This window comes from Podarcis filfolensis (genome assembly GCF_964270895.1).
Source record: "Podarcis filfolensis genome assembly, chromosome: 2".
Classification (NCBI taxonomy): domain Eukaryota; kingdom Metazoa; phylum Chordata; class Lepidosauria; order Squamata; family Lacertidae; genus Podarcis; species Podarcis filfolensis.
This window is the reverse complement of record NC_139605.1, coordinates 28840518-28867973: the sequence shown is the minus strand read 5'-3', so window position 1 is coordinate 28867973 and position 27456 is coordinate 28840518. Positions and strand designations below refer to the sequence as shown.

General features: G+C 39.4%; 1 protein-coding gene across 50 annotated transcripts in view; it reads left to right on the top strand.

Moving 5' to 3' along the window:
* FOXP1 (forkhead box P1) overlaps positions 1 to 27456 on the top strand; it is a 534652-nt gene that overhangs the window by 483298 nt on the left and 23898 nt on the right. For 21 of the 50 annotated variants that reach the window (XM_083601030.1, XM_083601048.1, XM_083601029.1 and 18 more), the window contains 5 exons: positions 559 to 646; positions 9336 to 9419; positions 21027 to 21228; positions 21335 to 21414; positions 22022 to 22123. In XM_083601030.1, the coding sequence (XP_083457156.1) occupies positions 559 to 646; positions 9336 to 9419; positions 21027 to 21228; positions 21335 to 21414; positions 22022 to 22123 (556 nt within the window). Of the gene's footprint in view, positions 1 to 558; positions 647 to 9335; positions 9420 to 21026; positions 21229 to 21334; positions 21415 to 22021; positions 22124 to 27071; positions 27194 to 27456 lie in introns of all 50 variants that reach the window. The other 29 variants (XR_014544949.1, XR_014544950.1, XR_014544951.1 and 26 more) reach the window with 3 other exon arrangements.

Genomic DNA, 27456 nt, shown 5'->3' with positions numbered 1-27456 from the left:
AAAAACCATGTGCCAGTACAGTATTTGAGACATGAAACACTATTTACTGGCTGAATTAGAAAACTATCTCTTATGAAGGAAGATATTCAAAACAGGTATTCTACCAATTTTCTCATAAGCACATACTTTTCTGTGCTTCTCCATTTAATTCTCTCTTTTTCTCCTCCAGTTTTGTGCTATTTTATTTTCTGCCGTGTGAATGTTTTAGTCTGTTGTGATGATCTGTCACATGCACCAATTTATCCAGCATCATTTTCCTACATAGATGTAAAAATACGTTTAGCTTGTTTCCTTAGTCATATTTGTATTTCTTATCAGTGGGGCGGGGAATCTCTTCTGCAGAGTTTTGTCACTAATGTGAAACATTCATTTATTGAAAATACAAAGACCCATATTAATAAGCACTGTTTGAACCAGGACAGGGGTATTGTTAAAAAAATAAAAATCCGATTTTCTGGGTGTAATCTTTGGGCTGCTTTACTCATTCTGGTACTTACATATTTACTTCCCTTTTTGTTTATCCATTTCACTGAATGATTTTTTTTTATGTTGTTACAGACATCTCAACAGTGAGCATGCGCTGGATGATAGAAGTACAGCCCAATGTAGAGTGCAAATGCAGGTTGTACAACAGTTAGAGCTGCAGGTAAAGATCATATTTTATATTAATATTTCCCAGTATTAATTGAGTCTGATGAAATGAATTTTGCTTAGCTCAACTGTAATTTAAAGAAGAGCTTCCATCATTTTCAAAATTTGAAAAGATTGCCATCTTGGATCCCTCTTTATTCATATATAAAGCTGAAAAGAAAATGGAAGTTTGGATGCACTACATTACTCAAAATTATCAGTACAAATTTAATTTATCCTTCAATTTATTCTATACTGAAACTTTTTTTGGGGGGGTGTATACATTTTATTCCAGTGTGTAGAATTGGTGAAAACATGGAAATGTTTTGTACTGGTTTCCAGACTTGTCCAAGATTGGAATGGAGATTGTCTTACTCATCAAGATAAACATTCATTTCTTAATGAATGTGTGTGTGTGTGTGTGTGTGTGTGTGTGTGTCTCACAACTTTGCAATATATGAATTCCTCTACATATATATTGGGAAAAAAGATTTGCTTTTACATATAATTTATTAAGGATTTATTAAGGGAGTGAATTTATAGCGTATAAAGATGAGCAACTACAGTATGGTTATCACTGGTTTTTAAGTGTATTTAAAAATCCTTCCAAGCCCTTGCCTGTCTATGCCTTATTGCTCTTTGTGGATTGACTTTCTTTGTGTGCAAGAGAGTAGGCAAAAGGTTAGCCAAAGAAGACAAATTAAAAACAATGTTGTACATTCTATAGTTACCATTCAAAAAAAAAAAAAACCATCCTATTTTGTATGCAAGATGGTAATGTAGAGATATATGGAAAGCCGTGGGCTAAGTGCAGAAGATAATTACATTTGGAATTTTACTGAGTTAGTCATTTACAGCTTCAAATAGTTATAGAGAAAAATCAGCAAAAACACACTTAAAACTTTTTGTTGTTACTTTTCCCAGATAACCATGACTTGTATTTTTAAAAATTCCCTTTTATCTTCTTATCTCACAAATTAGAATTCTTTTGTCCAGATATCCTCCTAAATTTTACTTTCTGCAAAACCACGGTCATGACGCCCTCTTATTAGTATTAACAATATTTTAATACAACTTCTTTTAGAAAATCAAACACAGCAGGAATGATAAACTTCAGCAAGATGTATTTTATGAAAAATGTTACGTAGTTAGGAACAGGTTTTCCTTGCTGGCTGCAAAAATAATGGAATTTAAGCTGGTAAGCTCAGAGGAGGTCATCTATCAGGAAAATATTACCTGTGTATTACAACTTGAGAAAGGTGAATTTCCTGTCGTGTTGTTGTTTTTTAATGTATGTGTGTATGTTTATGTGTGTGTGTGTGTGTGTGTAGATATAGGTATTTCAGTAATAGAATAGCTGGAAGTTTAGCAAGAAAGGGCTTCACAATTGAAAGCACTCAAAATATCAGGCCTGCCTTAGGTAGATGGTTCCCTAAATTAGCAGCCTTGTAGGTCATTTACTCCCAGGATAGTAAACAGGGAGTCCTTATGAGCAGGCCTCAGTTTCAATCAGAATTCTCACTATATCGATATATTAACAAATGTAGGATTTCTGGTCCAGTTATTGATTCCTTCCTGCTGTCCAGACAAGGGAGGGAATTGGTGAACTTATGGCCCACTCCTTTTTCCTGCTCCTTCCCTAGGTTTCATCCTCAGGAGACAATAACTACTGAGGATTTAGATGACACACTGGACCAGTTCCTATGCTATTAATCTCTTACTTATCCCCATTAGATGCCAATATAATACAGAGATCTCCTTATAAAGTCTGGAGTAGTGATATTTACTAGGGACAGTGTGGAGAAATTCATCTTGGTTCACATTTTGATGTGATTCTCTGTAATCTGCACTTCCTGTAAATAAGTATACGAAACAAAACACGGTTTTGCTTCAAAATGTGCTGACAAAAATGTGTATAGTTTGGGAAATGTGAAAACAAGTGTGTGTGTGTGTGTGTGTGTGTGAAATAGTATTGAGTATCAAAAGACTGAATTCCACAGTGAGATACCACCTACAGTCAGGTGAAAAGATCTGGCTCCTCATCCATTTCTTCCCCTCCTCACCCTGTGAGAAAAACAAATACTTTGGCAGGGAATTGATAGCAAAGCTTGTTAGTGGTCTCAGGCACTTGCTCATAAGTCCTGGAAGACCTCCACTTCTGACATCAAAACAGTGTAGGGACATAATGAAAAAGGTAATAGCAATGGATGGACTGGATAGACCAATCTGTCAATTTCCTTCAGTTCACCAAATTTCTGTGTTAGTTTGCTTTTAAAAAAAAAGAAAGAAGAAAGTCCCTTGTAAAAATTCATAGTTTTAGTGCCCATTTTTTGCAATGCATTTTTAATGTACTATTTATGTAAAGTGCTGGTGGAGTTAGTATGACACCATAACCTGTCCCACATTCCAGGTTGGCTGCCTCCACACAAATCTGGGATTCCTGCATGCACAATTACCGTACTTTTCCGTGTAGAAGACTATGTTTTTTTTACTCTAAAATAATGTTCAAAATAGGGACGCGGGTGGCACTGTGGGTTAAACCACAGAGCCTAGGACTTGCTGATCAGAAGGTCAGCGGTTCGAATCCCCGCGACGGGGTGAGCTCCCATTGCTCGGTCCCTGCTCCTGCCAACCTAACAGTTCGAAAGCACGTCAAAGTGCAAGTAGATAAATAGGTACCGCTCCGGCGGGAAGGTAAACGGCGTTTCCGTGCACTGCTCTAGTTCTCCAGAAGCGGCTCAGTCATGCTGGCCACATGACCTGGAAGCTGTACGCCGGCTCCCTCGGCCAATAAAGCGAGATGAGCGCCGCAACTTCAGAGTCGGTCACGACTGGACCTAATGGTCAGGGGTCCCTTTACCTTTACTAATGTTCAAAATCTGGGCTCGTCTTATACACCCCCAATTTCCTTACATTTCCTTAAATAGTAACACCCCAAATAGGGAGCGTCTTATACATGGGGGTGCCTTATAGACGGAAAAATACGATACGTTGGCACTTCCTTGAGAATCGCTCCCAAGATCACACTGTCAGTCATGATGATGATCATACCACTAGAACAGCACTACGATATAATAGTTTTGTGTTACATAAAGCCAGTGTGGTGTAGTTCTTAGAGTGTTGGACTAGAGCCATGAAGCTCAACGGATGAGCACAGGTCAGTCACTCATCACAGCTGACGTACCTCACAGGGTTGTTGTAAGGATAAGATGGGAAACAGAACTGTTAACCCCACCTTGAGTTCTTTGGAGGAAATGTGGGATATAAATATAATTTTAAAATAAATAGATGTGGGGCTCCAAGCCGTCGTTAGTTTAGCTGTTGCCTTAAGCAACAAAAACTTGGGTTGATTAATTGGTGACTAAAATTGATTGGTGGAGCTGCAATTTCATATGTATTCAGGCTATCTTTGTTGCAGTATGTTTAAGTAATAGGGCATGGGAAAGGAAAATATTAAAGATGGTCTTTCCTCTAAGCAATGAGTGGTAATATTTGTTGTGTAAATTGCAAGTGATTTCACACTTCTAGCAGTACTTAAAGCAATACCTATATCAAAACTCTAGTTACATAATTTAAATGTTTGATTTAATTTAAATGTAAGTGCATTTCTTTATTTCTCAATTGTAATTGCACTTATAGGCTGCCGTTCCTCCAAGGCAGTTCACAGTTTTGAAATACCAAAACAAATAAAGGATATAAAGTGTATAGCTTCTCTTTTAGAGGGGGGGGGGAGAAAGCCACCCATCTATAGTAGGCCTTGATCTTATCGTTGCCTTCACACGTCTCACCTTCCTTCCCACAGGGTGGGTGAGGAGAGGACAATCCAGCTGGGGCAGGACCTTATGTCATCGTTGCCTGCCTCCATTGCTAGCCTTTACATTAATCTATTAACTTTATTCTTTGAGGGGTATTTTACAGTCAAGCGGTGTATTGTTCGATCAATCAATCAATCAATCGTGATTAATCAACTAAATATTCTTCAAGCAGTTGACAGGACTAGGGGGCTTCTTTTGGGGTTGCACATTTGTAATATTGGTGTGGCCACCACTGGTATCCAGCTGTTCAGTTATCTGGAAAACACTATTTCATACAGTATTTTACAAAGACTTCTATGCAAAACCTCACATTGGGAGATAATGTGCTTCTGACAAGTTCCTGCTTGTGGATAATGCTCCTATACTTTTGGGTTAGCCGTCACACATTACAGTTTCGGGCCTGAGTGTGAATGGTTTCCCACGGCTTAAAAATCTTAACATGAGAAGTGATCCCAAAATACATGTAAAGCCAAAATTAATTAACTGATTAAAGTGAATAAAATTGTGAGCACAGATAAATGATTAGCCAGAACATTTCCATCATTAGAAACTTCTGTGAACAGATATACAGTCGTACCTTGGAAGTCGAACAGAATCTGTCCCGGAAATCCGTTCGACTTCCAAAATGTTCGGAAACCAAAACGCAGTTTCCAGTTGGCTACAGGAAGCTCCTGCAGCCAATTGGAAGCCCCATCAGATGTTCGGCTTCCAAAAATAGTTCGCAAACCGGAACAGTCACTTCTGGGGTTGTGGCGTTCAGGAGCCAAAACGTTCGAGAACTAAGCTGTTTGACTTCCAAGGTATATATGTCCCATTAGTTCAGGAATGGAGAACTTATAGCCTTCCAGATGTTGTTGGACTGCAACACCCATTATCCTTGGCCATTGGCCATGCCAGTTGAGGCTGATGGGAATTTGAGGTGAGCAATGTCTGGAGCTTTCCCATCCCTGTATTAATTCATAGCAAGTGCTGACCATAGTCTGTAGTAGATTTGACTTAACTGATCTCAAGTTAGCCCTTTGACTCCTGAGATTATGTCTGCTTGCACTGTCTGCAAAACAGTTAGAGCAAAAGGAGCATTGATTGACTCCTGTGAACTCTCCAAGAAATGCAAGTAGAAAATAAATGTCATGTAATAATATTGTACTTCCCGGCCATGAACACCTGAGACCCCCAACTTGCACACTTGGAGTTTTACCTCTTATGTTCTCTGCAGCGCTTCCATCTCCAAATGAAAGAAGTATTTAAACTGTAGTTTATTATTCATCCTTGGGTATTATTCTCACAAAAATATGGATTTAAAACCCCTTGTGCTATATTTTGCCTTTTCTCTGTTAGCTTCTAGATTGGAGCCCTTGAAAGATAGCATAGTTCCCAATTCCTAGAGAAGAGCTGTGTTAGTCTGTGCAGCAAAAACAATGTAACATTTTGTAGGATCTTAAAAACCAGCACGTTTTAATAGGCACAAGCTTTCATGGACTAGACTCCATGTCATCAAATGCATGCAAGTCACTGCTTCATTAAAATTTCTGATGGTGACACTGCAAAGAACAACCTTCCTCCATATATACATAGGAAACGAGCTTATACCAAGTCAGACTTTTTAAAATCTCAGGTGCTGTTGTATGTTCAGACTGGCAGTAGCACTTCAGAGTATGTAGCAGAAATATTTCCTATCACCTGCTACCTGATGCTCTTAACTTGAAATGCCAGGGGTTAAATCACCTGTATGCAAGACCTGTGCTCTAGGCATCTCAAGGCAGGGATGAAAGACCCTTGTTTTGAACACTGGAGGGCTGCTGAACAGTGTCAATAATGCTTAACAAGATGGACCAATAGTCTGGCTTAGTGGCTTCAATCGCACATAATGCTAAACTGTGGTTCAGTTCTTAAGAGCCTTTGACACTCATGCCCTCTTTTCCTGCTACTACACAACCAGGAAGCAGGGCTTCGGCAGAGTTTAGTTTCTATTTCAATGAGGCTTGTTATCACAGGTGAACCAGGGATTGTGCTGGAACAAGCTAGTGTACCAGGCCATCTTCATAATAAACCATGCCTGTTTTGAAACTTACCGATGTTTGTTTCGATTCTTCGGAGGCTCCCATTGATCATTGCAGCACATACAAGCAGTGCCAGATTTACGTATAAGCTAAACAAGCTATAGATTAGGGCCCCACTCTCTTGGGGCCCCCCAAAAAAATAAAGGAAAAAAACCTGGTTGTACATTTCCAAAATATAAGATAAAAAAAACAAATAAAATAAAACCTACATACAGCAACAGTGTTTTGTGTTGTGTAGGCTCCTGTGATGTAAGTAATGGGCCTCGCCTGCTAGCCTGCTCCCTAAAATATCACTGCTTTGCTCATTGCTATATATAGGTTGCCTACATTCTGCATGGACTGTTATGTGCAAATCGCTTTAGATACCTATTAGGTCCATAAATTACCAGATAGCAGTTACAGATAGGTAGCCGTGTTGGTCTGCCATAGTCAAAACAAAAATTTTTTTTCCCTTCCAGTAGCACCTTAAAGACCAACTAAGTTAGTTCTTGGTATGAGCTTTCGTGTGCATGCACACTTCTTCAGATACCAGATAGCAGATAGCATATATTCAACACAAAAAACAGCAACAATTTCTTGACAAAGGACAACTGGACATATAAAGGGCCGCATTACCTTCAGGAGCTTAGGGCCTCATCAAACCTAAATCAGGTCCTGCATACAAGTAGTGAGCATTAAATGCAAAGTGTTACAATGACAGGTCCCTGTGTTCCTAAAGAGGTCTGCATTCACAACTCCATCACTCATGGCAGAAGGCAGGAGCAGCCTGGAGCTGGCTCAGATCAGGCCCGGAGACATCAAGTGAAAACAGTGAGGCAAGATTGGGATCCAGGTGTTTCCACCTGTCTGCACATTCAGTGGGTGGAACAGGGAGCTCTGCACCGTTGGGGTGACTCTCTTGTAAATTGGCCCACGTGGCTGGGTGGAGGGACACCTTAGCCCAATCCGGAGCCTAGCTCTAAAGGTGTTTGGATTGCAGCCTAAGCTGTGTGCATAAGGTTGAGGGCTTTTCCACACATAATACATGAGTTTCTCCTTCTTCGTGGAATTGATCCTTAAACAGTAAATGAAAGTGTGTCAAACAAGAAGCCCTGTCTGCTATAATATAAGAAAAATGTGTCTCTTCCATTGTGGTTGTTTGCACTTTTGAGAGAACCACTGCGGAACTGCTTACTAGCAGTATGTAATTATTATGGAATAGGCGTGTGCACAGTATGTAGCATGCAGAAAACAATGCACACAGTGGAGAAAATTTCTCAAAGACATAATTCATAACACAGATAGCCCTGAAAGTGGCCCTCTGGTTTACCATTTAGTCACAAGTTACAAGTGCAGCCTCCCCTCCACAAAATACCATTAGCAGCCACAACTTCCAGACCTTAGGAGCCCTTTATGGTGCCATGCTGATGACAGCTTACTCACATCCATGGCTTAACAAGCCCTTGCGACTTCTTCTGGATGATCTAACTGAATAGACAGGAGTTGCTAATGGAGTTAAGGGTTTATATTAGTATTGCTTTTTGACCCGCAGAAAAGCAGCCCAAAGAATCCGTTCATTCTTTGTTTTATGTTTTTGTCTTGAAACCAGAAGTCTTTCAAATGTTTCACTTACAGAGTCCTGCCCTTGCTCTAAATATCTGATTATCTGTCTTGTTCATTTCCATGGCTCCTGAAATTTATTCTGCATAATCCTATACCCCCTTTCCTGAGAGGAATCCCTATTGAAAACATTGTGACTTACTTCTGAGTAAGGCATGTATGGGACTGCACTGGTTAATGTTTTATTTGTTTTAGCTCTGTGTGTTTTAGCTATACTGCATATGTTTGATTTTGCTTTAAAAATGCAAATAGCTTTGAAATCTCTTGAAATGTAATACATAATTTTAAAATGAATAAATACACCTGTCCAAATATTTTATAACCTGAGTAGAAAGCTTGGAATACAGGTAATCCAGCAGCCTTTATTGTTGCATAATGCTTCACTCAAAGGCCCTAACCATACATATGTGTATTTTGTGCTTTGAGGTCCATGCACCAGCAAAAGAACTTCTTCAAAATACCATCTCAATTGTCTTTTGAGTTTCAAAACTTTTTTTTTTTTGTATGAGCAGCACCCAGTCAGTACTATAAAGGACAGAACCCATAACAATACCCAAAACTGAATGCATCTTGGTGGCCTGAGGCAAATGCGAATAAGAAAAGGAGAAGCCCTACTTTCTCTTTTCCCCCTCTTCCACAATTAAAGCTTTCTCCAGTTCCTGTTCTATGCAAGAACAAAAGTTTGGTGCACCTTCAATTTTTTCCCCAAGAGTTGAGAATTAGCAGCATTTGTTTCCTTCTCATTGAAGATGCTGGGTAGGGGGCAAAACCATTGGAGCAGTGCAGAATAGTTCCAGAGGGTAGGGAATCTTCTAAGTTTATTTTAAAAGTTTAACCAAAAGAGCACACACTTCTTTTACTCACCACATTTTCCTTTGTGCTTTGCCTCTTGCCCATGAATTGGGACAGGGTTGGTGAGCAAATATGATTCATTAATGTCTTTTAGCTGTCACTGCTGCAATGAACGCACTGGTGCCAGCAGGTCTAGAGCTGCTTCAGTTGAGAGCTAATGCATTTTGCTTCACAAAAAGCTGATACCCAGCACCTAGAGTTTTGTTACAAACACACACACACACACACACACACACACACACACACACAGAGAGAGAGAGAGAGAGAGAGAGCGCGAGCGTGCACCATATAACATTTCTGAGAAATTAATAAGTTTTTGTTTGTTTGTTCTGGATTCTGTTCACAAAAATAACTTATGCCATTTTCCTTTCCTGTTTAGCTTTCGAAAGACAAAGAGCGCCTGCAAGCTATGATGACACACCTACATGTAAAGTCAACTGAACCAAAAGCTACACCTCAGCCTGTAAGTATCTGCACTGACTGAATAAAGCTTCACAACAGCCTCTTTTCCTACCTAAGAGCATAAAAGACATGTGGGCTACTTTAAAATACCAATCCAAGTGAAGACATGCACATTCTTCTCCATTTTGCGCCCTCCCCTGTGCACATCCTGTGCTGTCCTCAGAACTTGTGCGAAGGGTTAGGGGGAAATCCCCAAGCAGATGGGGGGCAGGGGAGGAGGAGAGGGGGAACAATGCTCTGCTGTGCAAGAAGAAATCCTTGCACTAACAAAATGTTCAACTTAGTGCCACGCTGAATTCAGCCCTAAGTGTTTTATGTGTATTTGATTTGATTTTGCAAAAAGTAAGCCAACAAGTCTACTCATTTACCTGCGAACTCAGCTGGACTTTAAAGAGTAGACTTTAAAGTTATGCTTTAACTGTTTTAGGAATGACTGTCTACTCAGAAATAAGGCCCACTAAGCACAATGAGAGCTCCCAGTAAGTCTGTTTAGGACTGCAGCATACATTTTAAACTAGCTCAAAGGCTGTTCTCCTAATTTACATGTATAAAATAAATGAAGAGCTCACCACGGTGAAATAAATATTGTGAGGGATGCAGATAGCATGTACCACAGTACCTGGTCAGCCATCTTATGGAATTTCATCCCCACTTTATAAAAGCCAGATATTTAAGTAGGTTATGAACAAACACAAAGTGATAAAGATGATCAGAATCATCTAATATTTATATAGCACCTATCATATTCTAGATAATAAATCAGTTTTGGATTCACGTCATAAGGAATGCTCGAAGGAATGTGTCATACTCTGTTCAAGAAGGAAATCCTGAACAGTTTGCAAGATTATGAGCAGAAAGCAACACTTGTTGTTTAGTTGTTTATTCGTATCCGACTCTTCATGACCCCATGGACCAGAGCACGCCAGGCACTCCTGTCTTCCACTGCCTCCCGCAGTTTGGTCAAACTCATGCTGGTAGCTTCGAGAACGCTGTCCAACCAGCTTGTCCTCTGTCATTCCCTTCTCCTTGTGCCCTCAATTTTTCCCAACATCAGGGTGTTTTCCAGGGAGTCTTCTCTTCTCATGAGGTGGCCAAAGTATTGGAGCCTCAGCTTCAGGATCTGTCCTTCCAGTGAGCACTCAGGGCTGATTTCCTTCAGAATGGAGTGGTTTGATCTTCTTGCAGCCCATGGGACTCTCAAGAGTCTCCTCCAGCAACATTACCCATCTCTTTTTTTAGGTGTGTCTCTTCCCTATAGAGAGATAATTCATCTCCTAAAAGCATAGCCTAGAATAACTCTAAAAAGCTGCACAGGAAAAAAGTGGAGAATATGACATAACGGTGAACAACACAGTGGTTAAAACAGGTCCTACTATGTGAAGTGTATTTATTGGTTAAAAAAAAAAGATTAAGGGATGACATGAGAGGTTTTAAATATGAAAAAGCCTACTATTACCCTCATTTTTCATTGAATATGAAAAAGCCCCATATTCCCCCCGCCCCATCACTGTTCTAGAGCAATTTATTCTCCAGGGAACCTGCAAAATACACATTCCCTTCCAGGAAAACAGAGGTGCAGGGTGCTTATATATTTTTGATGTTCTCTGTTTCAATAATGTGTTCTGTTTCAGACATTAATTTCAGTCCACCAACTGCTCATAGGCAGGCTACCATATTTGCTGGGCTAATCGTCTTTGACTTGTATTTAGTTAGTCATGTGTTTGTTTTATTTAGACTGGTCAAAAAAGTAAAAAATACAACAAGTAAACCAATACTTGACTATTGTGCTGTATCACTGCATATTGATTACAATCTGCCAATTGATTAAAGTTGACTATAGACCATCAATAATCAATTAATATTTGCATAACTCAGAATAAAATCAAAGAAACACAGTGTACCTTTAAATCTTACAGATCTTAAAATCATAAGGCAAATCACTGCCTTGGTTTAGAATAATCACATGAAGCAATTAGGAATTTTAAGGTATTTTAATTAAAGGAGTAAAATTAAAGTATCTTGCATTTAAGATGTTTGCTTATCAAAATTTTTGAATGTGAACTCTGATTCTGACATAAGATCAAACATTTCATTAGAATCCCTGATCCCTTTCACTCTCTTGATCCATCTTATTAAAGGATTTTCTGCAGAGTAGATTCTTATACAGTGATGCAAAGAGCATAATGGTTCTCTAAGTATAATGCACAGTTAAGATATGCTTTCTCCTTAATCCTGTAATCCCCATTCTAGAAACAAACAAACACTAAACAATATGCATATGATAAAAACAAACAAACACTAAACAATATGCATATGATAAAAAGATGGAGAAGCTTAGTTGGAGAGCTCTATCTCTCTTCGGTAAGAACCTTGTTTCTTAATATCTGGAGCTCCTACGACAACTCTGTTAATATGAAATAATGAGTTTGCTCTCTTCTCTTAGACCCATAATCAAACACCCACCCCTCTTATCTACAAGGTGGTAACACTCTAGAAATGAATTCAAGCAACATGTAGGTTACCTCTGCCCAACTGAGCACATACCCCTGGCCCACACTAAATACCAGCTTTATAATTGCACTGCTAAAGCTTTGCTGGTGATGCTGTATGACTTCGTGGAAAGGTACTTCAGGGATTCTTATAGTGGACATGTGGACAAGCGTCATCCATGCAATAGGGATTATAATCTGTAGGAAGGTAATGCATAGTGTTCAGACATCTGACCAGTATCTGGCTGCTGAAAATCTGGGAACTTTTGACCGTGAGCTCCAGCCATACCAGTTGGGGATGCCATGATAAGTACTGCAACACAGCTAATAAACAGGAAAAAGCATAGGGAAAGGAAAAAAAACTGATCTAGGCAATGTGGGAGGGAGGATGCACTTTCTTGATTAGTATTAAAAATGTTTTACATTCTGGAAAATTATAGCTTTGATGGGGACCTCCTACTAAATTTATTTTTAACTGCTCTATTGAAAATTCTGTACCACTAGTCAACATTATCTCTCAGTTGCTCAGCACAGTGTTTCTCTATTAAAAGAAATAGGCATGAATATTTTTGACTGAAAAATTAATAGCTTTTGAATTCATACACAGCAGGTTTTCTTTTCCAAAGAAGTCCAATATCGCTGCACAGCACTTGTATAACCATTTATTTAGAGTCCAAGTCAAACCTTTGACAGCTAGAGCAGTGTTACAAGCCAACATAAAGAACTCCAAGATGTAAACCAACAATAGGCAGTCTGTGTGAGGTTTGCCATTGTCAAATACATAGATTGTTTGGATTAGTTTATGTAAATGTACTGTTGTATTACCCTTTGGGGGGGAAAAAAGATCACATTTGTGTATGAAAAGTGGTTTCGTTCACAGGCAGCATTATAAATTCCTTATCCTTTAACTTACATGTTAGAAGTAAAAATTGGTGCCTGACAGGCCTATATTGTGTGACACTCTGTTGTTGGATTGAAACGGCCTTCTTTTCATTTATTGAAATATAGAAAATTTTATTATAGATACCATCAGATAAATCAGAAATTATTAAAATATGTATAGGTGAAGCATTCGAAAATTAATTATAAAATGTAGGAATATAGTGTTTTGCATATTGTGCTTTCCCTGTGAGGGGGGAAATAGCAAAGGCATCACAGAGTCTAGGCTAGACCTCACTCCTTTTAACTCAGCAGGATAGAACTTTGACTGGGAGAGATCTGATGACCAATACTGTAATGCGAAGTATTCTCTACACCCAGTAATTAATTTTTCCCTTCTCCCTATGACTGATGCAAGGTGTATGTTAGCTTTAATATCTTTGCCTATTTTTAAAGGCGAAAGTAAGAACTGATGCAAACTTACTAATAAAACACGGATGTAAAAGTGCGGCTGAGTGGGGCTTGTAATGCTTGCATTAAAAATTCACCATCAGCTAAAAATTGAGGATCTGGCTGCACAATATGAGCTTTAGCTGTCTATTATTTGGTTGCCATAGGTGTTTCTCGTTAGTCAAGTGCTTTGGTCTTGACTAGGTACATAAATTAGCACCATATTTTGCTGAACTCTTTGATCAGTTCCCAGTGCTACACAATGAATCAGGAGTCCATCCAACCACAGAGAGCAGCAACTTGTCAGATATAATCACAAGGAGAAGCATGTATGAGATTATCTCCTTAAAATAAGCAATCTCTTTGCAGCGTGTTGGAAGCGCTTGCACGTTCCTCAGCTATCATATATCAGCCACATGCTTAAGGTCCTGCGGAAGTGAGCATAATTCCAATAAGTGCGTATTGAAAGAAATCCCTTTATAAACAGCTTTCAAATGTGGTGGGTGAGGGTGGCGTGTACACACAAGGTGTTTGCCAGGATGCAAAAAGAAGGCACTCTTGTTAAGAAAAATATTGGTTAGGCGAGTGAGCAAGTTAGCAGGTATACCGTGAGGACCGAACTATATAGGTATGCCTGTGGAGGAGGGAAGCAAAGCCAAACTTACCCTGAACTGGGTGAAAATTGTAACAGGCAGTCAATGTATTTTCCAAAACTTATCTCTGAAATCCCCATTTGCTTGTGGAATTCACAGTCAGTGGATGGTGTGAAATGATAGCTCTCTTCATGTCTTTAGGACCATGGTGAGAGACGCCTTCTTCCTGATCTCTTCTGCACAGCCCACCTTGTGTTCATAACCTGACTGGGTCAGGAGGTGGAAACTGTATTCTTTTCCACTTTTTGTTGTGTTGATTGACTAGGCGGGAGTTCCATGAACCTTAAGGCACTCCAAGACCCTCGTAGTCTTGCATACCTCTGTTTTCTGTTAGTCTGCTGGTTCTTCTGAGACTTGGGAGTGAAGGAGCGTGTCCTCAGATGAACTGTCAATCTTTGCTTTGCTTTAGAGAGGAAGGCTCAAACAGTCTATTCCATGATTTAGGGAAGCCCATCTTAAGATATCTGCTTTTCTAGTCACTCCTGTTGTGTGAGGCATTCAGAGAGTAGAAGTGGCTGGAGAATACCTGTCCCTGTATCGTCAAAAGAAATATTACAGCAGTTCACATCACTATTTTTATTTTAGTGTCTGAAATAAAATTTAACTGAATATTCCATTATCCAGTATTCTCTTAATCTCTCTGACGTTTTTGTTTATGACAGAACTTGGAAGCATTGATATTCTAATGCATTGATATGCTTAATGCAATAGCTGTTCCATTATTTTCATTCATGCTTGAGGTTCAGATGACGGAGGGAAACCAAGGCACAATGTGCTTTTCGATGGCACTTTCATAGCTACAAATTGCGCTTCGGAAAAGAGAGAAGGAATACATTCTTCTTTCGTTGGCTCAAAAGTGTTTTTTGCATACCTGGCAGTACATCCGTCTTTATAGAGCTGACATAACTGTTGGCTATTTTTTATGTATTTTCCTTTACCCTAACCACAGCAATTAGGATTGTTTTGAAATCCTGTTTTTAGCAACTGTAAAAACAAAGCATTAAAAAATAGCCTTTTAACTGTGAGGTAATGACTGAGCATTTTAGCTGCTGTAGCTGTATTTTATAGTTTGAAAAATAATGATATGTAGCAATAAAAAGAGATTTGCAAATGCAACACACAAAAGCTGTTTTTATATACTGTTTTTCATTAAGTCCCACTCCTCAACTTGGGTTTCCTTAGTATCCCTGCCAATAACAACACCTGCTAAGTGATTGCTGCCTGCCAAATCCTGTGTTGCGTGCAGATTATATATATATATATATATGTGTGTGTGTGTGTGTGTGTGTGTGTAAAATTTTCGTGGATGAAGTGTTAAAGCACACTAAATCTAACAGTCCCAACACACATCCACTTTCTGTGGCTTAGCAATTGGTGTCCATCTCTGAAGTCCAATTACAGCAACTGTTTTAGCCATGATCAGAATGGTAGAATCAACAGTGGAGAAATTGCTGCCCTAAAGCACCACAGATGGGCTTAGCATAGCTTGTATGATTTTTTCCCCCCTGCTTGAAATCTGCTAGTCCTCTTGGTGTGTTTGCAGCTTTTTTGTCACCGTTTGCATGCATTACCTTAGACCTAATGGAAGCCATTTTAACTATCATTCTTTTGTGTGTGTTTGCATGCATACAAACGTACATGTGTAAAAAATACTGTTCATGATTTATGCAGCAATGGTGAGTTATGGTTGGGTAAGACTTGTTTTTTTACTCTGTTTAAGAACATTATTCTTTTTAAAACAAGCAGGAGAAAATTCAGATTTTTATTGTTATATATTTATTTCTGTCCCTCCTTTTTCCCTGATGGGAACACAAGGCAGCTTTCAGAAAAAATTAGAGCTTTTCTGAGTGGGGGGAGGGGGTTAATGCCTACTTCAAGTTAAATTGCTGCAGGCTTAAAAGTGCAGTGAGAAACTGGCTCTGGTGTTATTTTGTTTGTTAATCCTTTGTGATAAGAAGATCTTGGTCATCTGATTTTAGGACAGTTCACCCACCTATTATTTTAAAGCCGTTTAATAGTCAGAGTTGCATTAGAATTGTCAGAAGATATTCCAGAAACTGGTGCATATTCCTACATTGACTTTGGTTGGTTGTGGTAATTAAACACATTTTTGAATTGTGTAGGATAGGGTTGCCATATTTCAAAAAGTGAAAATCCAGACACAAAAGTTGTTGAGCTTTTTATTGACAAAGTTGTTGTTGAGCTTTCTTTTCTTTTTGCCAAAGTTGCTAAGCTTTTTTTTTCTTGCAAGAGCTTAAAAAGAAGAAGAAGTTTTTGAGCTATTTTTACACTTCCGACATGGGGTGCCATATGTCCGGATTTTCCTGGTCATTCTAGTGATTTTCGCCCAGACACCGTTTCCAACGGCCGAATCCTGGTTATGTCCAGAAAATTCCAGATGTATGGCAACCCTAGTGTTGGATCCATCCTTAGGCAGAATACAGAGCCAGCTATTTCTCAGCAGGAGAGAACAGAAATAGTTATTAATTCATAGATATTGTCTATGTTCAGGTACAAACTCCCAACCATTTCAAGCAGGTTCTGAACCACACACAGTGTCACTTACTGACAACGCTTACAAGATGGAAACCAATAATGCTCAGTCTGCTTGTGGCTGGGACAAAAACAAGTAGCTAGTTGCCATAAATGCCTGGACAATATAAGCTTGCGTTAACACATCCAAGTTGAGGACCATTCTCCACAATAATAAAGCCTGGGTTCAGATTTGTCTCACTCAAAATAAATTCTACCAGAGTGGAAGCTTTGTGTCCGTCAAATGCCTCTGTGAGCAACTTTTGAAACCAGAGCAGCATGTTTTTAAATAGAAAATGCAAACATTGAGAAATGGCGTGGCATTTCCATCAGGAAAGGAGACCTTCCCAGTACAAACCCTTCCCGATCTTTGCCCTGCATAATCATCTTTGGCTGCTGCAAAGCCAGAGTCTAGATGGGGCTTTTTTCATTGTTAATTGATGATGATATTAAGATTTAATAGTTTGTAATGAAGATTAATATTTTAGATCCCAACAAAAACCAACACAATTCATAGAGTAGTTCTGCTCCAGTTCACAATTAATAACTGAATTTTGAGGCAATGGAAGCAGTGCATTCTCAAGTGTACTCGGTGTAAATTCTCTCTGCTGCTACCCCTTTACATTTTTGGCACAGTGGCTGACCAAGGTTGGCCTCTTGAAGAACGTGAGATGCTATCATCACCGAGCAGAAGTCTGACAAGCAAAACTTCTATAGGAAGTGACGAGGTCATCGTTTCATTAACTTGTTGGTTCTGTCTCCCAACCATTGTCGGAGGTGAAACACAATGCTAGGCTAGATTCCTACCTTCCACCACCTTCCCCCTCTTCTTCTTCTTCTTCTTCTTCTTCTTCCCTCTCAGATTGCAGTCATGTTTAATTTGGAAACTGGGCTCCTTTGGCAAATTAGCAATTAGAACAATTTTGTGGGAATATGTATATGTGTCATTAGTTTTCCTGCAAATTAATAGCAAGAGCAGAGGTCAGGCAGAAATTTTCCACTTGACTGCAGTTCCTCTGTCGAGATTTGGCACTTTGTTTTGGAACGGCCACAGCTGCTCAAAGCCACAGCCTTCCTCTAGGAACTGTCTTTTAATTAGTTTACCTCGTAGCCATTATTACAAATATTACTGCCTCCCCCCCTTGAAATAAAATTACTGTTTCTACAAAATATTCCAGTGACATCTTGCACCATTGCACATTGATGGTGGGGTCATTCGAATGCGGCGTTTAATCATTAGATCACCTCCATAAGCATCTCCTAATTAGAGTCCTTACAATACAATTTTATCTGGTAATTAGCTGAGATTGGCTGCTTCCTCTGTAGCTTATTAGTGGCAGCCCAGCAGTGGGTGTGAATCGCAGTGTCATTTGTCAAGCCTGTTAAAGGAGGCATCCCCTCCCTTTACTCTTCCTCACTTTCTGTGTTTATTTCTAGTTGTACTACCTACCCTGAAAAGCCTAAAGAAATTTAACTCAATTCAGATTATTTAACTGGAGAACATTGACCTTTGGGCTTCCCCCTCCCCAGCTTCCTAGTAGAAACAGATTAAATGTTTAAGCTTTTAAACAGTAAAAACAGAATTGAACTTGTTTGAAATTGAGTGGTTTGAACAGTAATGATGAAACAGTATCCGTGCTCCTTACAGCAGGAGAGCCAATCTACTGAGCTTATGCAATGGAAGAGCACTGGAAATTGATTCAAATCTGCTTGTGATGTTTAAAAACACCTACTTTAACAATGGAGATAAAATAGGGTAGATTTGATTTCTTAGCAAGACTTCTCAATTGTACTATAGTTGTTACTGTGCTTTCTCCGTGTGTGTGTGTGTGTGTGTGTGTGTGTGTGTGATGGGTAGATGTCAGAGGGGCATAACAGAATTTACGCAATCCCAAATAAAGTAACTTAAGATAGCCAGTCAGGTGCACAAGTTAGCATTTGCCTCGTGTTTTCAAGAGAGAGCACTGTCCGAGGTAATTTCTGAATCTGCAACCGTCATTTCGTGTCATTGCGTGATTTGAAAGCAAAACCTCCCATCTTTCTTCTTAGACATGTGAGCAAACTGTGGGATCGACTCACGGATCCAACCAGCCAGCTCTCGTTTCCGCAAAGTTCGGTTCATAACTAAATGCTGCTGCGTGCAGAAAGATATTGTTGCTGCCTCTTTCCCCTCAACATTTTGCATGCAAAGTTTCCACGAGACATGTCCTCCCTCCTCAGTTTTCCTGGGTGTAGCTTGTTCCCCTTGTTGTATAAGTGGAAAGGACTGGCACAAACCAAACATTCCTTGTGTGTTTTCACAGTTGCATGCGGTAGGTGATCTGGACGGGGGACTGTGGTGCAAGAGTGTCACCCTTTCTTCCCACATTGTTCTCCTACCAGGAGTAACACATGTGCCCTCCAGCTGCTGTTTACGGCAAACAGCACTTTGGGGGAAAATTGCAGCTTGATAGTGATTTTCAGGAGGAAAGAGCAAAACACCAAACCATCTCTGCCCCACTCCCGACTACTTTTGGTTATGAAATAACATTCTGTGTCTTAAGTATGGAAGAAGAAATGCAAATGTAGTGTGTAATTTGGCTGCCCATTGATACCAAGGCATTGAGATTTGTCTGGCTACTGTGATTGTTGCTGTTTTTCCTGAATTTATTGGATTTAGATGAACTGTTTTTATTGTATTGGGATTTGGGTGTGGAAAACCACTCTGGGATTTTTAATGAAGGGTGTTATAAAAACGTTTTGAATACATAAATAAAAATAAGGTTCTGTAAATGGAGAAATGTTGCAGAGTGGGGCACACCTACTACCCTTTGCTTCACCCCTCGTATCCCAAGCTCTGAGATTGGTGCACATACCTCATTTTCCTTTCTTTGAGAAGTTTTCCAGAGTAGCCTGATACATCTTGAATTCTGACAGTAGTTTATATTGACAGTTGAGTTAGAATGGCCCTCCCACATTGTTTAACCCAGCGGGGAGCTCAAAAGTAGGCCATAAGTACACATTCTGTACTGTTTGCATCTAAACATCAAGATTTCCATTTAGTTACTGTGTTTTAAGGGTCATCTTGTGTCTCTGTCACCAAAGTTCCTATGAGCCTTCATTTGTCTTAAATACTTTTTGAGTCCTCTGTGTATAATGAGATCTGTGTTAATGGGAAATAACATCAACACTCTTCAACTATGCACTTCTTGCAGTCAATTGTTGGCCACGTTGATTATCTAGTTATATAGTAACATTTTTTTAAAAAAAATATGAATATTGCTTGTAGATAACTAATTATTTATCTGATTAATTAAGTAACCCATGTAATACACGTGAAATATAAATTTTCTGATGTCCTCATGGGGCCTTTTGTATAATCTCTTAGAAAAATGGCCTTGATTCTTAAAGTGGTCTGTTTTTTATTAACCAAATATATATTCTTTAACCTTGCAATACTTTAAATGACTAATAGGTAAGATGCTAGGGTATAATCCTATACATGGCTGTTCAGAAGGAAGCGCCACTGAGTTCAATAGAATTTGCTGCAGTTAGTGAGTATAGGATTGAAGGCTTAATGGTATTATTTGGGACCAAACCAGGAGTGATATAAAAAATGTGTGAATGCGTTTCTGATGTCTTTTTGTTTAGTTGTTGTTAAAAATGACAGAATCTGCGGAATTGGATTGGGACCATGATGAAAAGATAATAATTTAAACCTTTTACATCCATGCAGACTTTTCAGTGTAAATCATTCCAAGAGCTTAGTTGCTGAGGGGAAAAAAAACGCACCCATATTGTACTTTTCTTCCATCTTCTCTCACTGTTTTTTATTATCAGATTTTCATGGGAAGATGGATTCGTATCAAAAACTGCTTTAAGTCTGTAATGATAATAGTTTTGAGACAAAACTCTGATCTTTTCCTCATATCACATCTATACGAAAATGTTCACTGGACCCAAATGTAGCCAAATGCGAAGGAGATAATGGCTCCTCTTTCTTAACATAAAACCATAGGATGGTATCCCATGCCATTGTTGCATTACCTGAAGGATTTACTTTTTCAAAATGGAACTTCCCTATTCTCTTCCACTGCATGCCCCACACTCTCCCCACTGGCGGAGGAAGAGGAGTGCAGTGGGGTGCTATCGCAGCTGTTCCCCAAATCCTTGCACTAATGAAAATAGAGACTTGGCACATCTTTGGATACTAGTCATAGTAAATACTTGGTTTGGGGGCATTCAGTAGTATAAGTAGTGTGTTTTTTTGATTAAAAAATGTTAAACTTAATTTAAAAATACTTGTCATTTTATTTAATACCCTCCAGATGTTTTTGACTACAACTCCCATCGGCCCAGCCAGAATGGTCCAACAACATATGGAGGCTGCCACATTGTCTACCTTTGTTTTAATGTGTTTAAAGCATCTTATTCCTTACAATGGAAGGGAACCTGGGGCTGAGTTGAAAGATGGTAGCTTGCCCTAAGGTTATGGCTCAAACGTTTATAACCAGAGACTTCCTAGTCTTCAGTTCACACTCTTAACTACAACACCACTCCTATGCATCAAGAAGAGCAAATTGTGATAAATATTTTTAATGACATCTCCTTTTGCTTTTTCCACAGCTGAACCTTGTATCTAGCGTCACACTTTCAAAGACTGCATCAGAGGCTTCTCCGCAGAGCTTACCTCATACCCCCACCACCCCAACAGCACCCATCACTCCTGTTACCCAGGGACCTTCTGTCATCACTACTACCAGCATGCACAATGTCGGGCCCATCCGAAGGCGGTACTCTGACAAATACAACGTGCCCATCTCTTCAGGTAACTTGATGGATGTGCAGGGAGATTCTCACATTCTTCTCATTTATGTGTTGCTCGTGTGAACTGTGGGCCATGGTAATACAGGGAACTCCTGTACTTTATTTAGCAGATCTTGCGCAGAACCAAGAATTCTACAAGAATGCAGAAGTCAGGCCACCCTTTACATATGCATCCTTAATTAGGCAGGTAAGTGAGAACAAACGGAACAGCCTGCTGGGATCCAGGGTTGTACATATATGTGATGCTATAGACAGAGCAGATGAGAAGCCCGTTGGCATGCTGAAGCCTTTGCTATAAGGTTTTTTTCTTTCTCTCACAACTGCAATACATATACCATAATTGCTTTTGATTAAGTATTACTATACGATGTGATTATTAGGAAATTCATTTCACACAACAGTGAAAATGAGCCTGTTTAAAGATGGCAAGTCAATTATCACAAGCTACAGTAATCTCTGATCCCTAGAATTAATCTGAGCTCAAAATAATTACTAAGCTTTAATCAGCTAGTGAAATGTTTTGCATTTCTCTTTGATTCTGCTTTATGAATGACTAATAAATTAATATTTCTGTAAGGAAACAGAAATAAAACTCAAAACAATTAGATAATTCCATTTTGAATTTTGCCATTGAGCTACTAAATACAACCATTAATCTTAGATTGTAGCGTGAAACCTTCTTTTCGATTTTGTGCTCAAGAGTCACGTTTTGTTTTATTTATTCAAACAAATATGCAAGTGTGTTTTCTGCTCATTTTGTCTTAGATCATTATTGAGTTTTAATTGCTTTACAGGCCATTCTTGAATCTCCAGAAAAGCAGCTAACACTAAATGAAATCTACAATTGGTTCACGCGAATGTTCGCCTACTTCAGACGCAATGCAGCAACGTGGAAGGTATACCTTATTGCCATGCGTACCTCTTGCTTTAGTATTTGACATGTACAGAACAGATAGTGCTGCAGACATAACTGTTTGTAACGGTGTGTGGACTTTGAAATCTAGATCAGTTGTTTTGACACACACAGGGTGCCTCGTTATCTTCCACAAACAACTTGCTGGTTGGCAGAAATATTCTACTGTCTTTGAAATTTGCTGCTATTTAGATGCCCATTGCTGTTTTTTGTCTCCACCTTCTGTGATTAAACTACCAGTCTGCCTATGTAGTTGCTCCTAGCACTGAAAACATTTCAGCTGCTGAGATATAGGGGAAAGGGTGAAGAAGAAGCTTTATCAGATGGTGGTTTATGTACACATTCTTTTAACTGGAAGCCGCAAACTCTTTTTCCAAGGATTCATAGAAAACTGGCTTTTCAGCCAGCTGATACACCTGCCTTAAATTAACATGCCAACTTCTCAAAACATTCACTAGTGTATTATGAAACACAATACAGGTTAATTGGGCACAGCAGTAAAGACGCAAGCCAATAAAAATATTAAATCTAGCAATTTAACAAAAATACCCCTGGTGCTTTAAATTTCAATAGTTTGGCTCTGTTTAGTTAATTTCACTGTGTGTTTAAATTCTCTTAGAATACTCCCTTTATTTTAAAATGGCTACAGTACAAAGTGGCACACATGGCATCTGATTTTTTGATTTTTTTTGCAGAGTTTCTTTCTAAAAAGCCCCCAACCCTAAACTGCTCTTTATCTTCCCCTCATTTCAAAAAGTGGTTTGGGGATTTGGCACAGCAGCTTTTTTAAAGAAAAGAAAGGAGGAAACATCACTGGTGCCACCTTTAAAAAGCTTTAATCCCGAAGCCCCAAACCACTTTTGAACTGTGAAGTGGGGGGGGCAGGTGGCAATAGAATTTTTAAAAAATAACAATTTGGTGATTCTGTTCTGAAAGCAAAACTCTGTGGGTGATATTCAGTGTTAAATCATACTCAGTGCAGAACGATTCAAATTAATGGAGAACATTACCTAAGTCAACCCATTTCATTGGATCTGCTCCAACTAGCATTGGTTATCACCCTGCAACAAATGTAATTGGCCACATGTGTAGACTTCATAGCCAGTGAGGTTTCTACCTGATGAGTCAGATCAGTAACTTAGACAACACTTGAAAGCTTGTGTGGTACATGGAGTTACCATATTGAGCTTAGGTTTGGAAAATTCAGAATCAAATCCCCTCTCAGCAATATTTGTTTTTGTCTTATTTGCATTACTTCTATCACCTTTTCATTGGAGATGTCCCAGTGACAAAATATAAAAATAACCTGTTACTATCTAAAAGAATACATTTAAAATACACCACCGCGGAAGCTCACTGAGTGGCCTTGGGCAATTCATCATCACTTAGCTTACTTTACCTCACATCAGCTACAGTCCCACACTTTTCACAGGTCTGATCAATGTTCATTAACTCTTGTCACTCATTTTGCATTTCTCTCTCGAAAGAAGGGCCAACATTTACTGTCGACATTAAGATTCAGGTGTTGGCATCAGATTCTTAAGTAAAAAAGGGGGGATGGGAAAAGCCTTTAGAGCCTTTTTAACCTTTTTTTTAACCAATCACTTTACTGAATCAGACAAGATGGCTCTAAACTTTAGAACTGGAGGATTCAGAAATGAACTTCCCCAATTTTGAAAGCCCCAGAGTCTATTAAAATGTCCCCTTTGAAGTTAGGCTTAGAGCCTGACACCTGATCGCCCCCTTTCCTTTTCCATACTGACTTACACTGCAGAGGCCTTGCTGTGTTATCTTTGTGGCTACTAGGCACAGGGATCCATGGGAGGTACAGTTGCCTTGGATTGTGATGTAGGCTCCCAAAGATCCATGGGAACTCTATCTTCCTTGAATCTTAATGCTATCACCCTTAAAAGCTGAACATATTATTTGAGAATTTGGCATGGTATCATTGGTAACAGAACAGACCCTTAACTTAAATTGCAACCAATCTTTAAACAAACTTAACTTGGGCCCGGATCAGATCAAGTCCAGATTCACTCATTTAGGGTGAATCTATTCCAAATTGATAGCAAACAGATTGCTAGCCAGTGAAATGTCACCCCAAAGCAAAGACAGTGGTACCTCGGGTTAAGTACTTAATTCATTCCGGAGGTCCGTTCTTAACCTGAAACAGTTCTTAACCTGAAGCACCATTTTAGCTAATGGGACCTCCCTCTGCCACCACTGCACAATTTCTGTTTTCATCCTGAGGTAAAGTTCTTAACCCGAGGTACTACTTCTGGGTTAGCGGAGTCTGTAACCCAAAGTGTTTGTAATCCGAGGTGTTTGCAACCCGAGGTACCACTGTGTATGTGTGTGTGTGTGTGTGTGTGTGTGTGTGTATATATATATATATATATATATATATATATATATATACACACACACACACACACACACACACACTGCTGTGCCAGGTAAATGTTTTTTATAAATAAGAGCTTATTCAGGTAAAAAACAACAAATACTTTATTCAAGGGTAATTAGCATAGTTTTTGTATGGTGTGTGGTTGTGGTTTTAATGTACAGAGCATTTTTTTTCCTTTCTCATACTTACAGTGAGAATCAAAATTACAAAGTTATCTCCTGTTAGTTTATTTTTTTCTTAAGGCCATGTCAGACACAGTGACTGTGTTGTCGCTACACATGGGGAGAAATTGTCATAGACAACTGCTTCCTAGAGAGGTAGAAGTCTTCCACTCCTGGTCAACAATAGCATTGTGAGAAGGGATTAAGAAGACTGTACAGGAATAATAATACATATATAATCCTATTCACTTCATTCTCCCAACTCAAAAATGCATTCCTTATAATTAAGGCTTCATGGTGCTGGTCCAGTTGCCTGCCACATTCTCCCTACAGCCCCCCCCCCAAATCCCAGCATGTGCTGCTCTGTGTGTGGTGCTGTTGACACCCACAACTCCTGTTTACCAATCTTCCTCCAGGTGGAGAGCTATGCTCATGAGAGAACTGTGTGCACATAGAATCAAGCATAAGTAAGGGACTGACTGGTTTGATCCCCACGTGTTTAGATATCCAGGCTCCACTCATGAGCAGGATTCCAGTTACCATTCTGCCGTTCCTTAAACACATTTTCAGAAAGGAAATAATCCGAGCCAAAGTTGTTCATATAGTGAAATTATGGAGTGGAAATTGTGGGGCGGTGTGATGGATCTCACCCGGCTTAAAGGCTTGGCTTTTCACCCAGCCTTGGCTTGTAGAGCAACAGAAGTAACGAACTCACATTGTAGATCCTCAACAGCTTCCACGTTATGTGGTTATAGGAGTCTTCGGCGATTTATTAACTTTCTTTCTGCCAAAAACGCATATATAGCTCTGGATTTGTTCAAATACATTGGACTGTCTGTTTAGCCGCTTCTGGGGAAATGGATATGCTACAAGGGCAAGGAAATTAGTTACGCTGAGAAACTGCAGGATCAAAGGATTCTTGGAATCCCCTCCCCCGTTGTAACACAGACCTCCCTCCGCTGTTTAATTAATATGATAAATGTGTTATGCCTAACCTTGGTTTGCACAGTGATTTTAGACAGCCATGATTAGAATGCCTTTCACTACATATACTGGATTCCATGAATATGGAGCTTAGTCTTTTGTTTACTTATACACCTGTCCATATGTTTTTCTGGCTTTGTGCCTGTAAACTAGCCTCCCCATTGACAGTTGGTAGATGCTAGTTACTGACCTGTGTATTTCCGGTCTACTCCCTTTCTACCAGCTATCAATTGCCTTTAAATGATAGCAAGTACTAGGACAGATGAAGTAGCTTGGATAGTACAGGGGAAGAGCATGCTGCTTGCCTTCCTGGAGACTAGGGTAGGTAGTGTTAGGGGTTGAGGGGAACAGCGGGCTTTGTCCCTCTGCAGCAATACAATATAATACAATACTGTACTGTACTCCAGTGGTATGGGTGGCTCAAAAATGGAATATTTTATGCAGTACTGAAGTACTGTTGCTGGAAGTGTGAATCCGAAAACAATTATGGAATTGGTGAGGCCTTCAGAAACATGACTCAGTGGACATTTATGTACTACAAGCAGTGAATTTGTGTTTGGGTATTAGAGGTTTCTTCATGGATCTACCAATTGCTTAGCCAGAATTCAGGAATGAAAGGCAGCTTCCCTACTGGGGTATGTGGTGAAAGACTTTAAGAGGGTTTTTTCACCCCCAGAGCTATGTCTTGATATATTTCTGCTTTCTGAAATGTGTTGCTGTGGGTTGGATCTGGACTAAGTTACTTGGACTCAGTTCCCATTTAAATCAGTGGGACTCAAATGAAGACATGATTAACATGTCCTACTGAGTTCAACTAACTTAATCTGGACCCAACCTATGTATGGAATTTTTACACATGGCTAACGTTTCTTGAACTTTTAGCAGGTCATGAAAACATAGTTTTACAAAGCCAGACCCTCAGTTTATACCCAGTTTTTTAATCGTGCTCTTCCTTCCCTTTTTCATGGCAGGATGTGTCCCCCCCCCCCCCAAAAAAAGTTTGCCTTTTGTTTTATAAATTCTTTAGCCCTGTTCTACTATGCCTTGATTCTATACGAGCTCCTGGGGTGACAAAGCATGTAAAATGACAATTGCGTGTTGCTTTTTAATTCTTGCCCAGGTTGAATGTTGGTCATGTTCTTTAAAAGAAACCCAACCCTGATGGCTAATCAAGGGATCTGGAGCTGATTTTATGTTATTTCTTTTGCAAATCTTAAAAACATAAATATGATGCAGTCCAATGCGGAGGGCGGGTGAGGGAAAGGGGACTTGCCAGCTGACAATGCTGCTGTTCATGGACAATGCTAAGTCTCGTCTTCTCATGGAAAGTTTTTTCTTCTTCTTCTTCTTCAATATTTTCTCTCTTATACTTGCTGCAGAATGCAGTGCGTCATAATCTTAGTCTTCACAAGTGTTTTGTGCGAGTAGAAAACGTAAAAGGGGCAGTATGGACAGTGGATGAAGTAGAGTTCCAAAAACGAAGGCCACAAAAGATCAGTGGGTATGTCCACCATGTTTGAACTTCTTAGCCTAGCTTGGATCATGCTTACAGTTTTAACATAGAGGCTTTGGCTGCTAGATGGTGTTTAGAGATCAATCCAGGGTAGTTTCACCTTGTTTCAGTCAAGGAGAAACAACAGAGAGCATTTCATCACTATCGTTTGTATGCCCACCAGTCCCCTTGCCCTTGCTTGCTTGGTGTTTGTTTTGCATCACATGCTAGTAGCTTTTAGGTGGCAATGCATATTAACCCTCACAATCCAT